The sequence below is a fragment of the Bos taurus genome, chromosome 14 (assembly GCF_002263795.3).
Source record: "Bos taurus isolate L1 Dominette 01449 registration number 42190680 breed Hereford chromosome 14, ARS-UCD2.0, whole genome shotgun sequence".
In the NCBI taxonomy this organism is placed as follows: domain Eukaryota; kingdom Metazoa; phylum Chordata; class Mammalia; order Artiodactyla; family Bovidae; genus Bos; species Bos taurus.
This window is the reverse complement of record NC_037341.1, coordinates 294,150-307,606: the sequence shown is the minus strand read 5'-3', so window position 1 is coordinate 307,606 and position 13,457 is coordinate 294,150. Positions and strand designations below refer to the sequence as shown.

The following is a 13,457-nucleotide window of genomic DNA, read 5'->3' as shown; positions in this document are numbered from 1 at the left end:
TTCTATGAGTTTTCTGTCTACTCTGTTGATAGTGTCCTTTCATTCACAAAAGTTTTTAATGTTTATGAGGTTCAACTTATCTAGGGCATCTCTGGTGGCTCAGTAGTAAAGAATCTGCCTGTCAGTGGAGGGGACATGAGTTCGATCCCTCATCTGGGAAGATGCCCACATGCCCCGGAGCAACCAAGCCTGTGCGCCAAACTCTGAGCTTGTGCTCTGGAGCTCACTTGCCCTAGAGCCCCTGCTCTTCGACAAGAGAAGCAATGAGAGACGCCTGCACACAGCAGCTCGCTGCAACTAGAGCAAAAGCCCGCACAGCAGTGAAGAGCCAGCACAGCCAAAACAAAAACAAAAACTTACCTGTCTTTTCTCTTGTTGCCTGTGCTTAGGGTGTCATATTCAGGAAATCATTATTAAATCCAATATTATCAAGATGTGCCCCTATCTTTTCTTCAAAGAGATTTATAGTTTTAGGTCTTATGGTTTGGTCTTTGATCTGTTTTGAACTAATTTTTTATATATCTTGACAGGTAAGGGTCCAACTTTAAAATCTTTGGTGTGTGGATATAGTTTTCCCTATAACATTTCTTGAAAAGCTTTTTTTTCCCCCACCCACAGAATGGTGTGTTAGCTCAGGCTGCCATAACAAAATATCACAGACCAGGTGGATTAAAATCCAGAAGTTTATTTCTCACATTTCTGGAGGCTGAGAAGTCCAAGACCAGTGTGCTGGCTGATCTAGCTCCTGGTCAGGGTTCCTTCCCAGGCTAAAGTACAGCCACCTCAGTGTGTCCTCACTTGGTGGAGAGAGATGTCAGGTGTCACTTTGCTGGCAGGAGAATGAAGCCTGTGATTAGAGGGTTAAAAACCTCCACCTCTAGGGAGCGGGGATGGGCTAGAGGTTGAACTGATGGTGTCTGTGAAGGAAGCCTCCATAGAAACCAACAGAGCTTCTGGGTGGTGAGCACGGAGTTCCATGCCTTTCCTCATGCCTGGCACTCTGTATCTCATCTGCCTGTTATTCACATCCTAGTGATAAACTGGTAATCTAGTGAGTAAACAAGTTTTCCTGAGTTCTGGGACCCACTGTAGCAAGTTAACTGAACCCAAGAAGTGGGTCACGGGAAGCTGGTTTGTAGCCAGTTGGTCAGAAATACAGGTAACAACCTGGACTTGGAACTGGTGGATGAAGAACTGGGTCTTGTGAGGTTGAGCACTTTCCTGTGGAATCTGACTCTGGGTAGATAACGTCATAACTGAGTTGAATTTTGGACATGCTGCTGACATCCAAGAATTGCTGTTGGTGTGAGGAAGCCAAGGTGCGCACACATACACAGACACACACTCACTCTTTGGAACTGGATCCAGGAACTCCTTTTGCAGAGATGACATAGATTTTGGGCCTAATCAACTGGGTGGGCAGTAGTGCCATTCACCGGAAAGCAGAAGACAGATTTAGGGACTAATCAGATGCTGTGGACATGTCAAGTGTGAAATATCTGTGAAACACCAAAGCAGAGTAGGCAGGTGGGCTCTGGGTATCTGTCTAGTCTGCAAGTTTGGGAAACACTACCAAAGATGGCATCACAGTCACAACAGAATTAAGCCACCGTGAAAACCCTACTTAATGCAGAAGTCCTGGGACTATCACCTGGAGCAGCTAACATCAGAGCTTGCCCAGAGAGTCAGTGCTGGTGTTTGGCTGGGATTCTTAGGGCAGGAAGCTACCTGCTCCTCAGAACAAAGCCTGGGATGCTGGGGGATACACTGGCTCCTTGAGGATGACACCTGCTTAGAAATGAAGGCAGTATAAAGGACCAAGCCCTGGGGTGAGAGCCTGGACCCAGCAGTGCCTGACACCACCTCATCTACATTTCCTGTAACAGCACAGTTAGCACACGCTTTTGCTTATCCACATTTGTAAGAAACAGTTTTATTACAGCAATGGGACTCAATGGTATGGAGCGCCATACCACTTGAGAGGACATCCTTCCATAAGTGAGCACCAGTGTACAACTATACAGCTTCCCCACTAACCCTTATTAACAATACCTACTTAGTCTGCTCCTGAGACTGTTGAGAGTCTTTTATAACAGGGTACCCAACCCCTGGGCCAGTACTGGTCTATGGCCTGTTAGGAACCAGGCCACAGAGCAGGAGATGAAAAGACAGCAAACAAGGAAAGATTCATCTATATTTATATCCACTCCCCATTGCTTGCATTACAACCTGAGTTTCACCTCCCGCCCTCTCTGTGGAAAAACTGTTTTCCATGAAATCTGTCCCTGGTGTCAAAAAGGTTGGGGACAGCTGTTTTACAACACAGTGTGAACACTCACTTCAGTCTACTGTAGAACATCTAAAGGAACCCCCCTCTTCTGGCAGGAAGGACATCTCAGCTGAAAACCTACAAATGGGGTCCTGGGCTTGTCAGCACCCAACATGCAGGTCTCCCATCTGCCCCACAGCATTCCTGGAAAAGTGCTACATTCCACAGAAACCCCACATCACTGCAGAGGTGGCCACTCTAGGGAAGAGGCTAAAAGAAATTAAACCTAAACTCTTCATCACGAGTATCCGAGGTACCCTTGGACCTTCCTTCTGGACGAGGTCTGCAGACCCTTCGGCTCTTCTTTCTGGCAGCCTCACCTACAGGCTGCACCTGGGCTGAGTGGGCAGCTGTAAGCGAAGAGAGGGACAGTATCAGAATAATAATAGCAAACATTAACTGCCCATACAACTCTAACCTCACTGTAAAAATTAACTTATTGGCTTCTCGTCCTATCATCACAGAGAGATTCACTAACTCTGCTCCCCTTGTCTCGCTAGTCCAAGCCGGAGTTCTGTGACCCGCGCCCCAGGCTTTCTCCCTGTGGCTTTCCCGAGCCCCTCCTACTGTGGCAGCCCCGCTGCTCGAGGCTTCCCCCTTTCACTGCCCAGGCTTTTTCTTTTGCCCCCTTGAACTAGGCAGTTCTTCATCAACCAGTTCTCAGCTTCTCACCAGTCCTGAGAGCCTGCAGGGCCTCGCGCCACTCGGCTTCTATCTGAGCCCTGTAGTCCCCAAACAAAGAGCGCATCAGCTGCCTCTTCCGGGGCAGAGGGGTTCTCTGGCTGCGCAAGGTTCGGATGGCTCCAAGAGCTTGTTCTTCTGCAGATGAAAACAAAGGACTAGTAACCTCTATCCTCACTTCCAATTGTCCTACCGCAAAGGCAACAATTCCATCCCTTGGCAGCACCTGAGGCCATAGGACTGTCACCGTTTCCCTCCCCCAACTCTACAGATGGGCCCTCACTCTGCTTAGGGGTGGGTCTCTGCATCTTCAGTCCCAGCTCCAGCTTTTCCACGCACCAGGCCAGTTCCCGAGCCAGCTGCTCAGCCTATGATGGATTGTGGGTAGTGACTGTGAGCGGGCATCTGGGTGCTGGGGCCTCCAGCCTCATCCCATAGGAACCCCAAACGCCGCATCGCATCCACTTCCCGCTGTAAATCCGGGACCACACCCACAGGCGGGCTCCCGCCCAGTACGCGCCCGGGACTTCACCCTTCCCGACTGAGGCCCGCCCTTGCCTGGGCCTCTGCGCTTAGGGGGGCTTCCTTGGGGTCCTGCTTTTCTGGGGTCTTCCCGCTTCCATTGGCAACAGACGCCCCATCCCGGGTTTTCTTCTTTTGCTTCTTGGTCCTCGAGGCAGCGTCACGGCACGTAGGGCGCCCTAAGCAGACGGACTGGCTGAGGCCTTACAGTGAAGGACTCGGGGCTTTAGAAAGCAGCCTGGGGAACCAGGGGCTGCAGGGTGCACGGGCAGTACCTGGGCCTGGGGCTGCCGCTGTCTCCCGAGCAGGACGTCCTGGAGCCTGGGGAAAGAACGAGGGTCATAAGGAGCCGCCGACCGCCCAAAGGCGTTCCCCACTTGCACACCGCTCACCGCCATGTGCTGCCGCCAGGACCGAGGAGGGCTAGGGTCCCACGCCGAATGCGCTCCCAGGGAAACAAGTCTGCGTCGCAGAGTTCCGCGGGGCGGGGGCTGTGCGCCCGGTGGGCGGGGCGCGGGCGCTCGGAGCACCGTCTGGACGAGAACCACTCAGGACCTACTAGGTTGCAGGTGGTGGTGGTGGTGGTGGGTTAGTCGCTCAGTCGTGTCCGACTCTTGCGACCCCATGGACTGTAGCCCGCCAGCTCCTCTGTCCCTGGGATTCTCCAGGCAAGATACTGGAGAGGTTGCAGGTACTGCTCTGGATGAAGGGACGCTACTCAAGGGAACCACCTGCTAGTGGGGCGGGAACAGTGGGAAAACAGGGGGCTTCCCTGGACGCCCAGCGGTTAAGAACTTGCCTGCCAATACAGGGGACACGGGTTGGATCCCTGGTCTGGGAAGATGCCACGTGCTTGGGCAACAGAGCGTCCAGTCGGCAACTGCTGAAGGCGCGGAGCCTAGACCCTGAACCCTGCAACAGAAGAAGCCTCCGCAGCGAGAGGCCTGCGGCTGCATCTAGAGAGTAGCCCTTGCTGGCCACAAGTAGAGAAAGCCCGTGTGCAGCAACAAAGACCCGGCGCGCCCCAAAATACATAAATAAACAATAAAATAAAGAAGGCCGGTCAACAGACATGAATAGCTGTCATTGAGCGCGACGCTGTAACAGTGGCTCCAGCAGGGCGGGGAGTGGTCAGCAGTCCTCCGAGGACCTGCAGGCCTGGCGGGGCTGCTCTGGCAGCAGGAAGCAGGGCAGGGGCGAGCCACATGGCGAGGTGGGCGGGTCGTGGGGCCCTGGACCGCAACGCAGGCGGCTTCTGTTTCAAGAGAAGTGGAAGAGGATGGGAGGGGGTTCGGGGGTTGCGGGAACCCCCTCATCCCTTGGAGGAGTGTCGCAGTGTCGCAGCCTTCCCCGGACGCTGCTGTGTGGTCGGCACCATCTCCTGCGCTTCCAGGCTCCCGGCCCAGGGCCACCCTACTGCACAGCCGCTGTTGGCCCCGCACCACAGGCGTCAGGGAGTGGCTCAGGCAGTAAAAGCGTCTGCCTACAATGATGGAGACCCGGGTTCGATCCCTGGGTCAGGAAGGTCCCCTGGAGAAGGAAATGGCAACCCACTCCAGTATTCTTGCCTGGAAAATCCCATGGACAGAGGAGCCTGGTAGGCTACAGTCCATGGGGTCACAAGAGTCGGACACGACTGAGCGACTTCACTTTCACTTTCTTTCACAGGCATCAGGAGAACGGGAATGCGCTGTGCTGTTCATCATTCCTGTCAGTGAAATCTGGGTCGCTTCCTGAGGCAAGAGGATGGGCGGTATCAGAAAGTAGAGTTTGCTCATCCCGATAGTTCCTTCAGTTTTTTTTTTTTTAAATTTACCATTTATTTATTTATTTTTGGCTGTGCTGGGTCTTCATTGCTGCAGGGGCTTGTCTCCACTGGTGGTGAGTGGGGACTCCTCTCTAGCCGTGGTGCGTGGGCTTCTCGTTGTGCTGGCTCCTCTTGTGGTGGATCATGGGCTTTAATGGTTCCAGCTCCTGGGCTCTAGAGCCCAGGCTCAATAGCTGTGGTGCACAGGCGTGGTTGCCCCAGCGCAGGTGGGATCTTCGTGGATCAGGGATTGAAACCATGTCTCCTGTATTGGCAGGCAGATTCTTTACCACTGAGCCACCAGGGAAGCCCGTTTCTTTAGTTTTTAAGTAAAAATAAAAGACACATTTAACTTTATTGAACAATTTATCCACCGTTTTGTTCCACTACCGTCTGCTATTTTTCAGGCAACTTCATAATTTCATCTTCCTAAACATTTTATGTTTTGGAGCAAAGAATTGTTCCAGGTGACTTTTACAGTCTTCCAAGGAATAGAAATTTTTTTCCATTAAGAGAATTTGTACATATGTATACCTATGACTGATTCATGTTGATGTGTGGCAGAAACCAACACAACATTGTAAAGCAATTATCCTCCAATTAAAAATAATAATAAAAAAAAGAATTTTGTAAAGACCAAAATAAATGGAAATCTGAAGGTGCAATGTCTGGTGAACACGGCAGATGAATCAGAATGTCCCAGCCAAGCTCAAACAGTTTTTTCCTGATCATCAAAGAAACATGCAATCTTGAATTATCCTGATGGAAGATTTTGCATTTTCTGTTGACTAATTCTGGACACTTTTTGTCAAGTGCTGCCTTCAGTTGATCTAACTGAGAGCAGTACTTGTTGGAATTAATTGTTTGGTTTTCTGAAAGAATCTCATAACAGACGACTCCCTTCCACTCCCATCACATACACAACGTTATCTTCTTTGGATGAAGACTGGCCTTTGGTGTGGTTGGTGTTGGTTCATTTTGCTTGCGCTAAGATCTCTTCCGTTTCACATTACTGTATAGTATCCACTTTTAATTGCCTGTCACAATTTGTTTTAAAAACAGAAAGTTTTCATTATGTTTAAGTAGGGAATCACATGTGGAAATATGGTCGAGGTTTTTTCACTTATATGGAACCCAAACATCAAGGTGATGAACATAACCAAGCTGGTGTAACTGATTTTCAGTGCTTGATTTGGATATTTTGAATATGTTAGCTATCTCCCCCATGCTGTAATTTGCTTGTCCTCAATTAATGTTCTTAACTTGATTGCTGTCAATTTCAACTTGTCTACACCACTGTGGAGCATCATCCAGAGAGAAATCTCTAGCACGAAACTTCACAAACCACTTTTGACACATTCAATCAGTCCCAGCACCTTCTTCATATATTGCAAACAAATCTTCTTTTGTGTTTCAGTTGTGTTTTTACCTTTCTTGAAATAATAAAGCATAATAGGCCAAAAATGTTGCTTTTCCCCTAACATCTCTAATAGTAAAATGGTTACACATAAAAATCACTGACTTCCCTAGTTGTCCAGTGGTTAAGACACCGTGCTTCTACTGCAGGAAGCACAGGTTTGATCCCTGGTCGAGGAAGTAATATCCTACATTCTGCTCACAGTGGTTGAATAGAAAAAAGAAAAATTCACCAATTTTGGTAAGTTGTTTTAAAAGCACACCCATACAACAGCTGTCACAATGCAATCTAACAAAATTGCTTACAATGAAGTTAAAGACAACTAAGCATTACTAGAGCCATCTTATGGAAAAAACTGAATGAACTTTTTGGCCAACTCAAAAAGCTAACATTTTAGGTGTTTATTGAGGGGTAACGAATTATCAGGAAACTTAGCACATTGAAAATATCAAACATTCATTAACTCATAGTTTCTGAGGATCAGAAATCTAGCAAAGCATAGCTGGTTGGTTCTAGCTCAGGCTTTCTCTTCAGGGAGTAAAACCAAAGACATTTTAGATGTTTTTTATTTTAATTTATTTTTTGGTAGACATATTTTAAAATAACCATGGTTAGGATGTCTCTAAGTTCTGGGAAACGAGAGTTTTAGAGGTGAGTAAATTACAGATCCTAAGGGGGTTTTCCCTGCCTTCTTTGGCTGTGAAATCTCTCTATGACTTGGCCCAGAACTACTTCCTGCAGAAGCCTTCTTATCCCAGACATGTGTGCCTGAACTTGCGCCTCACTCCAAATGCTTCTTCTTCCACAGCCCTTACTCCCAGTCAGTCACTGAGTCCTATGAGTTTGTTGTTGGTCTGTCACTAAGTCGTGTCTGACTCTTTGTGACTCATGGACTGCAGCACACCAGGCTTCCCTGTCCTTCACCATCTCCCAGGGCTTGCTCAAACTCATGTCCATTGAGTCAGTGATGCCATCCAACCATCTCACCCTCTGTCATCCCCTTCTCCTGCCTTCAATCTTTCTCAGCATCAGGGTCTTTTATAACAAGCTGGCACTTCACCTCAGGTGGCCAAAGTATTGGAGCTTCAGCTTCAGCATCAGTCCTTCCAATGAATATTCATGATTGATTTCCTTTAGGATGACAGATTTGATCTCTTTGCAGTCCAAGGGACTCTCGAGAGTCTTCTCTGACATGACAGTTCAAAAACATCAATTTTTCAGTGCTCAGCCTTCTTTATGGTCCAACTTTCACATCCATACACGACTATTGGAAAAACCAGAGTTTTGATGGTACGGACCTTTGTTGGCCATCTCTGCTTTTTAATACGCTATCTAGGTTGGTCATAGCTTTTCTTCCCAGGACCAAGCAGCTTTTAATTTCATGGCTGCAGTCACCATCTGCAGTGATTTTGGAGCCCAAGAAAACAGTCTGTCACTGTTCCCATTGCTTCCCCATCTATTTGCCATGAAGTGATGGGACCGGGTGTCATGACCTTAGATTTTTGAATGTTGAGTTTTAAGCCAACTTTTTCATTCTCCTCTTTCACCTTCATCAAGAGGCTCTTTAGTTCCTCTAAACTTTCTTGCATATTTCTCCCAGCAATTGCCGTATTTCTCCCAGCAATCTTGATTCCAGTTTGTGCTTCATCCAGCCCAGCATTTTGCATGATATACTCTGCATGTAAGTTCAATAAGCAGGGTGACCTTGACATACTCCTTTCCCAATCTGGAACCAGTCCATTGTTCCATGTCTAGTTCTAACTGTTGCTTCTTGGCCTGCATGCAAGTTTCTCAGGAGACAGGTCACATGGTCTGGTATTCCCATCTCTTGAAGAATTTTTCACAGTTTGTTGTGATCCACACAGTCAAAGGCTTTGGTGTAGTCAATAAAGCAGAAGTATATGTTTTTCTGGAATTCTCTTGCTTTTTCTATGATCCAATGGATGTTGGCAATTTGATCTCTGGTTCCTCTGCCTTTTCCAAATCCAGCTTGAACATCTGGACGTTCACGGTTCATGTACTGTTGAAGCCTAGCTTGGAGAATTTTGAGCATTTCTTTGTTGGCGTGTGAAAAGAGTGCAATTGTGTGGTAGTTTGATCATTCTTTAACATTGTCTTTCCTTAGGATTGGAATGAAAACTGATCTTTTCCAGTCCTGTGGCCACTGCTGAGTTTTCCAAATTTGCTGGCATATTGAGTGCAGCACTTTCACAGCATTATCTTTTAAGATTTGAAATAGCTCAACTGGAATTGCATCACCTCCACTAGCTTTGTTCGTAGTGAAGCTTCCTAAGGCCCACTTGACTTCACATTCCAGGATGTCTGGCTCTAGGTGAGTGATCACACCATCATGGTTATCTGGATCATGAAGATCCTTTTTGTATAGTTCTTCTGTGTATTCTTGCCACCTCTTCTTAACATCTTCTGCTCTGTTAGGTCCATACTCTTTCTGTCCTTTATTGTGTTCATCTTTGCATGAAATGTTCCCTTGGTATCTCTAATTTTCTTGAAGAGATCTCTAGTCTTTCCCATTCTATTGTTTTCCTCTATTTTTTGCATTGATCACTGAGGAAGGCTTTCTTATCTCTTCTTGCTATTCTTTGGAACTCTGAATTCAGATGGGGATATCTTTCCTTTTCTCCTTTGCCTTTTGATTCTCTTCTTTACTCAGCTATTTGTAAGCTCTCCTAAGACAACCATTTTTCCTTTTTGCATTTCTTTTTCTTGTGGATGGTTTTGATAACATCCTCCTATACAATGTTGTGAACCTCCGTCCATAGTTCTTCAGGTGCTCTATCAGATCTAATCCCTTGAATCTATTTGTCACTTCCATTGTTTAATAGTAAAGGATTTGATTTAGGTCATACCTGAATGGCCTAGTGGTTTTCCCTACTTTCTTCAATTTAAGCCTGAATTTTGCAATAAGGAGTTCATGATCTGAGCCACAGTTAGCTCCTGGTCTTGTTTTTGCTGACTGTATAGAGCTTCTCCATCTTCAGCTGCAAAGAATATGATCAATATGATTTCAGTATTGACCATCTGGTCATGTCCATGTGTAGAGTCATCTCTTGTGTTGCTGGAAGAGGGTGATTGCTATAACCAATGTGTTCTCTTGGCAAAACTCTATTAGCCTTTGCCCTGCTTAATTTTGTACTCCAAGGCCAAATTTGCCTACTATTCCAGGTATCTCTTGACTTCCTATTTTTGCATTCCAGTCCCCTATGATGAAAAGGACATCTTTTTTTGGTATTAGTTGTAGAAGGTCATGTAGGTCTTCGTAGAATGGTTGAACTTCAGCTTCTTTGGCATTAGTGGTTAAGGCACAGACTTGGATTACTGTGATATTGAATGGTTTGCCTTGGAAACAAACAGAGATCATTCTGTCATTTTTGAGATTTGACCCAGGTACTGCATTTTGGACTCTTTTGTTGACTATGAGGGTTACTCCCTTTCTTTTAAGAGATTCTTGTCCACAGTAGTAGATATAATGGTCATCTGAATTAAATTCACCCATTCTGGTCCATATTAGTTCACTGATTCCTTAAATGTCAATGTTCACTCTTGCCATCTCGTTTGACCACTTCTAATTTACCTTGATTCGTGGACCTAATTCCAGGTTCCTATGCAATATTGTTCTTTACAGCATCAGACTTTATTTTACAGGAAGAGAAGGGGATAACAGAGGATGAGACGGTTGGATGGCATCACTAACTTGATGGGTGTGAGTTTGAACAAGCCTCAGGAGTTGGTGATGGACAGGGAAGCCTGGTGTGCTGCAGTCCACGGTGTCACAAAGATTCGGACATGACTGAGCAACTGAACTGAACTGAACTTTACTTTCACCACCTATCAGTTTATCTGCCAACTAATCTCCACCCCTCTCCACCATGCAACACATACTGTCTCTGGCCTGAACTGCATTCGAGTTCTCATTCATCTCTCTGGCTGCACTTGCCTCCCTCCTGTCTTTTCTGAACCACCATGTTGTGGAAATGGTCTTTAGAAAACAAAACTGTATTGCTCTCCTGCCTAGAAATCTTCTATTTCTTCCAGCATAAAGTCCAAGCTCCTGACTTCCAGCCAGCACATGCCCCATAAATCATACGGAGGCAACTATTTCCAGACCTGACTCTACTCTGGCCCTGCTGATCTGCCAGCCTTCTGAGCCTCACCCCCCACCTCTCCTTACAGGCCCTCGCAACCCCTACTGCCCTCTGCTTGACCAGCAACCTCATTTTTCTTCCCTGGCAATATGAGCAGCTGTTTAAACCCCCAGAATCAGGCAGTAGGTGTTTGCAGAACCTTAGCGAGGAAGAAGTAGAAAGTCAAGTCTTTCATGTCATCAAATCTCCTCTCCACTGCCTCCCACCCTGGTATATAATAAAGGCTCAGAAAATGGATGGCGAGCCTTCATCTAGCTGTGCCTGGCTGTCTGCACCCCCACAGCCACTCCAGAAACCACTCCTAACGTTTCACTCTCAACCATCATGGCTGCTTCCTATCTCCTGAGACACACTAGTCTCCACTAACACAATCTTTCCATGGCACATTCCCCTAGCCTGTTTAAGATATAAATATTTATGTACAGTCAATTTTCATCATTCCTGGTAGTCCCATAAAGTAGCTGAGAACAGTGAATTAGGAAATAACAAACCACTGCTCCTGGGAGAAATGCAGTTAGGATTCTAGGAGTCTCTGGTCACAATATCTTCATCAACCAATCAATACATGACGTTCTTTTATGCGTGTTTCTCTCTAAAGATACCTTATTTGCTATATACTGTTGATTCCTAAACACTGAACTCAGCCAACAGCACTGTGACTTGTACTGAGCGAAGTGTACCTAGCACATTGTTCTCTCCAAAAAGACATCACATCACCGTTCCCTTGCTCTTAGGGACATTAGATAGCACTTCAGCTCTATGCTTGAGGCAATTTTAAACAGTGAAACCCCCAACATAAGCATAAAGATAAAAAAAAGTATGGCAATTGAAATACAGGCACATCTTGGAGATATGACAGGTTCAGTTCTGGACTACTGCAATGAAATGAGTGACACAATAAAAGTCACATATATTTTTTAGTTTTTCAGTGAATATAAAAGTTATTAGTCTGTTAAGTGTGCACCAGCATTATGTCTAAAAAACAATGTATGTACACTGGGGAAAATAGTGCTAAAAATGCCAACCATAACCTGAGTCTTTAGCAAGTCATGTGGTATTAAAAACATCAATTATCATTGACTGTGCATTACCATAACAAATATAATAATGATAGGTTTGAAATATTGCAAGAATACAAAAATCTGACACCCAAACAGGACGTGAGCAAATGCTGTTGGTAAGTGTGCTGTACTCTCATTCTGTCTCAGGTATTTGATGTTGTGTTAGCTGCATACACGGCAAGGAGCCTTGTGTTTTCTTGTAGACACGATCCCTTTGTCATATTTAATACCCCCTCTTTGTCCCTGACAACTTTATTTGTTCAGATGTCAGAAATCAATGTAGATACTCCAACTTTCTTTTCATTAGTGTTAGCATGGTATGCCTTTCTCCTCCCTTTGTTTTTAATCTGTGTTTTTGTATTTAAAGTGGGTTTCTTACAGACAATGTGCAATTAGGTCTTCTTTTTTATCTGCTTTGGCAGTCTCTGTCTTTCAATTGATGTAGCTAGACATTCACTTTTAAAGTGATTATTAATATGGTAGTTAGTTTTTTATTCATTACACTTGTTTTCTTTTTAGAAATCTTACCCTCTTCTCCTGTCTTCTCTGGTTTAAGTGAGCATTTTATCGGATTCAATTTTTTCTACTAGTTAGCATATCAACGACACTTTTAAAAGAATTTTAAGGTTTGTTTTAGAGTGTGCAGTGTGTATCAGAACTAATGTAAGTCTACCTTCAAATAACACTGCATTGCCTCACAGGCAACACAGGTACTTACAACCCAGTCCCGACTCCTCTCCTGTCCTGAGGACACTGCTACCATCCACCTTACACAGGCGACAGTTACCCAATACACTGTCAAGACTATTACCCTGAAAACCAGTGACCTTTCGTTTTAATTAGGAATAAGACAAGTAAAAGACGTTCTTTTATGTGTACTTGTTCCTTCTCAGATCTTCTCCCTTCTATAGGTTGATCCAGGTTTCTTGTACCACCTGCTGTCTCTCCTGTTGTTCTTCAGTTGCTAAGTCATGTCTGACTCTTTTGACCCCATGGACGGCAGCACCCTGTTCTTCTCTGTCTCCTGGAGTGTGATCAAATTCATGTCCATTGAGTTGGTGCTGCTATCTAACCATCTCATCCTCTGCCACTCTGCTTCTCCTTTTGCTTTCAATCCTTCCCAGCATCAGGGTCTTTTCCAATGAGTCGGCTCCTTGCATCAGGTGGCCAAAGTATTGGAGCTTCAGCATCAGTCCTTCCAATGAATATTCAGGGCTGATTTCCTTTAGGATTGACTGGTTTGATCTCCTTGCTGTCCAAGAGATTCTTCAGAGTCTTCTTCAGCATCACAATTCAAAAACATCAGTTCTTCAGTGCTCGGCCTCCTTTATGGTCCAACTCTCACATCTGTACATGACTACTGGAAAAACCATAGCTTTGACTATATGGACCTTTGTTGGCAAGGTGATATTTGGCTTTTTAACACACTGTCTAGATATATCATAGCTTTCCTTCCAAGGAGCAAGTGTCTTTTAAT

The 13,457-nt window shown here is 45.6% G+C and overlaps 1 protein-coding gene and 1 long non-coding RNA gene across 3 annotated transcripts; one reads left to right on the top strand and one right to left on the bottom strand.

Annotated features, from left to right (window-relative positions):
• Nucleotides 1-669: 669 nt before the first annotated feature.
• C14H8orf33 (chromosome 14 C8orf33 homolog) lies at nucleotides 670-3,974 on the bottom strand. 2 transcript variants are annotated; one of them, NM_001046153.3, is given in 6 exon segments: nucleotides 1,903-2,679; nucleotides 3,002-3,148; nucleotides 3,294-3,378; nucleotides 3,569-3,711; nucleotides 3,808-3,853; nucleotides 3,925-3,974. In NM_001046153.3, coding segments are annotated over 6 exon segments (567 nt in total). In that variant the 5' UTR covers nucleotides 3,931-3,974; the 3' UTR covers nucleotides 1,903-2,539.
• A 77-nt stretch (nucleotides 3,975-4,051) lies between these two features.
• LOC132342143 (uncharacterized) lies at nucleotides 4,052-4,603 on the top strand. The gene is made up of 2 exons (XR_009490390.1): nucleotides 4,052-4,223; nucleotides 4,344-4,603. It is a non-coding gene; the product is annotated as an uncharacterized lncRNA (long non-coding RNA).
• Nucleotides 4,604-13,457: the final 8,854 nt, after the last annotated feature.

Bases quoted from the DNA above. Each gene is read 5' to 3' on its own strand.
- C14H8orf33 (XM_005215181.5), bottom strand. From the start codon at position 3,875: ATGACCCTCGTTCTTTCCCCAGGCTCCAGGACGTCCTGCTCGGGAGAC. The intron at 3,379-3,568 runs GCAAGGGCGGGC...AATCCATCATAG, and splicing joins CCCTAAGCGCAGAGGCCCAG to GCTGAGCAGCTGGCTCGGGA. The intron at 3,149-3,293 runs GTGAGGGCCCAT...TTTCATCTGCAG, and splicing joins GAGACCCACCCCTAAGCAGA to AAGAACAAGCTCTTGGAGCC.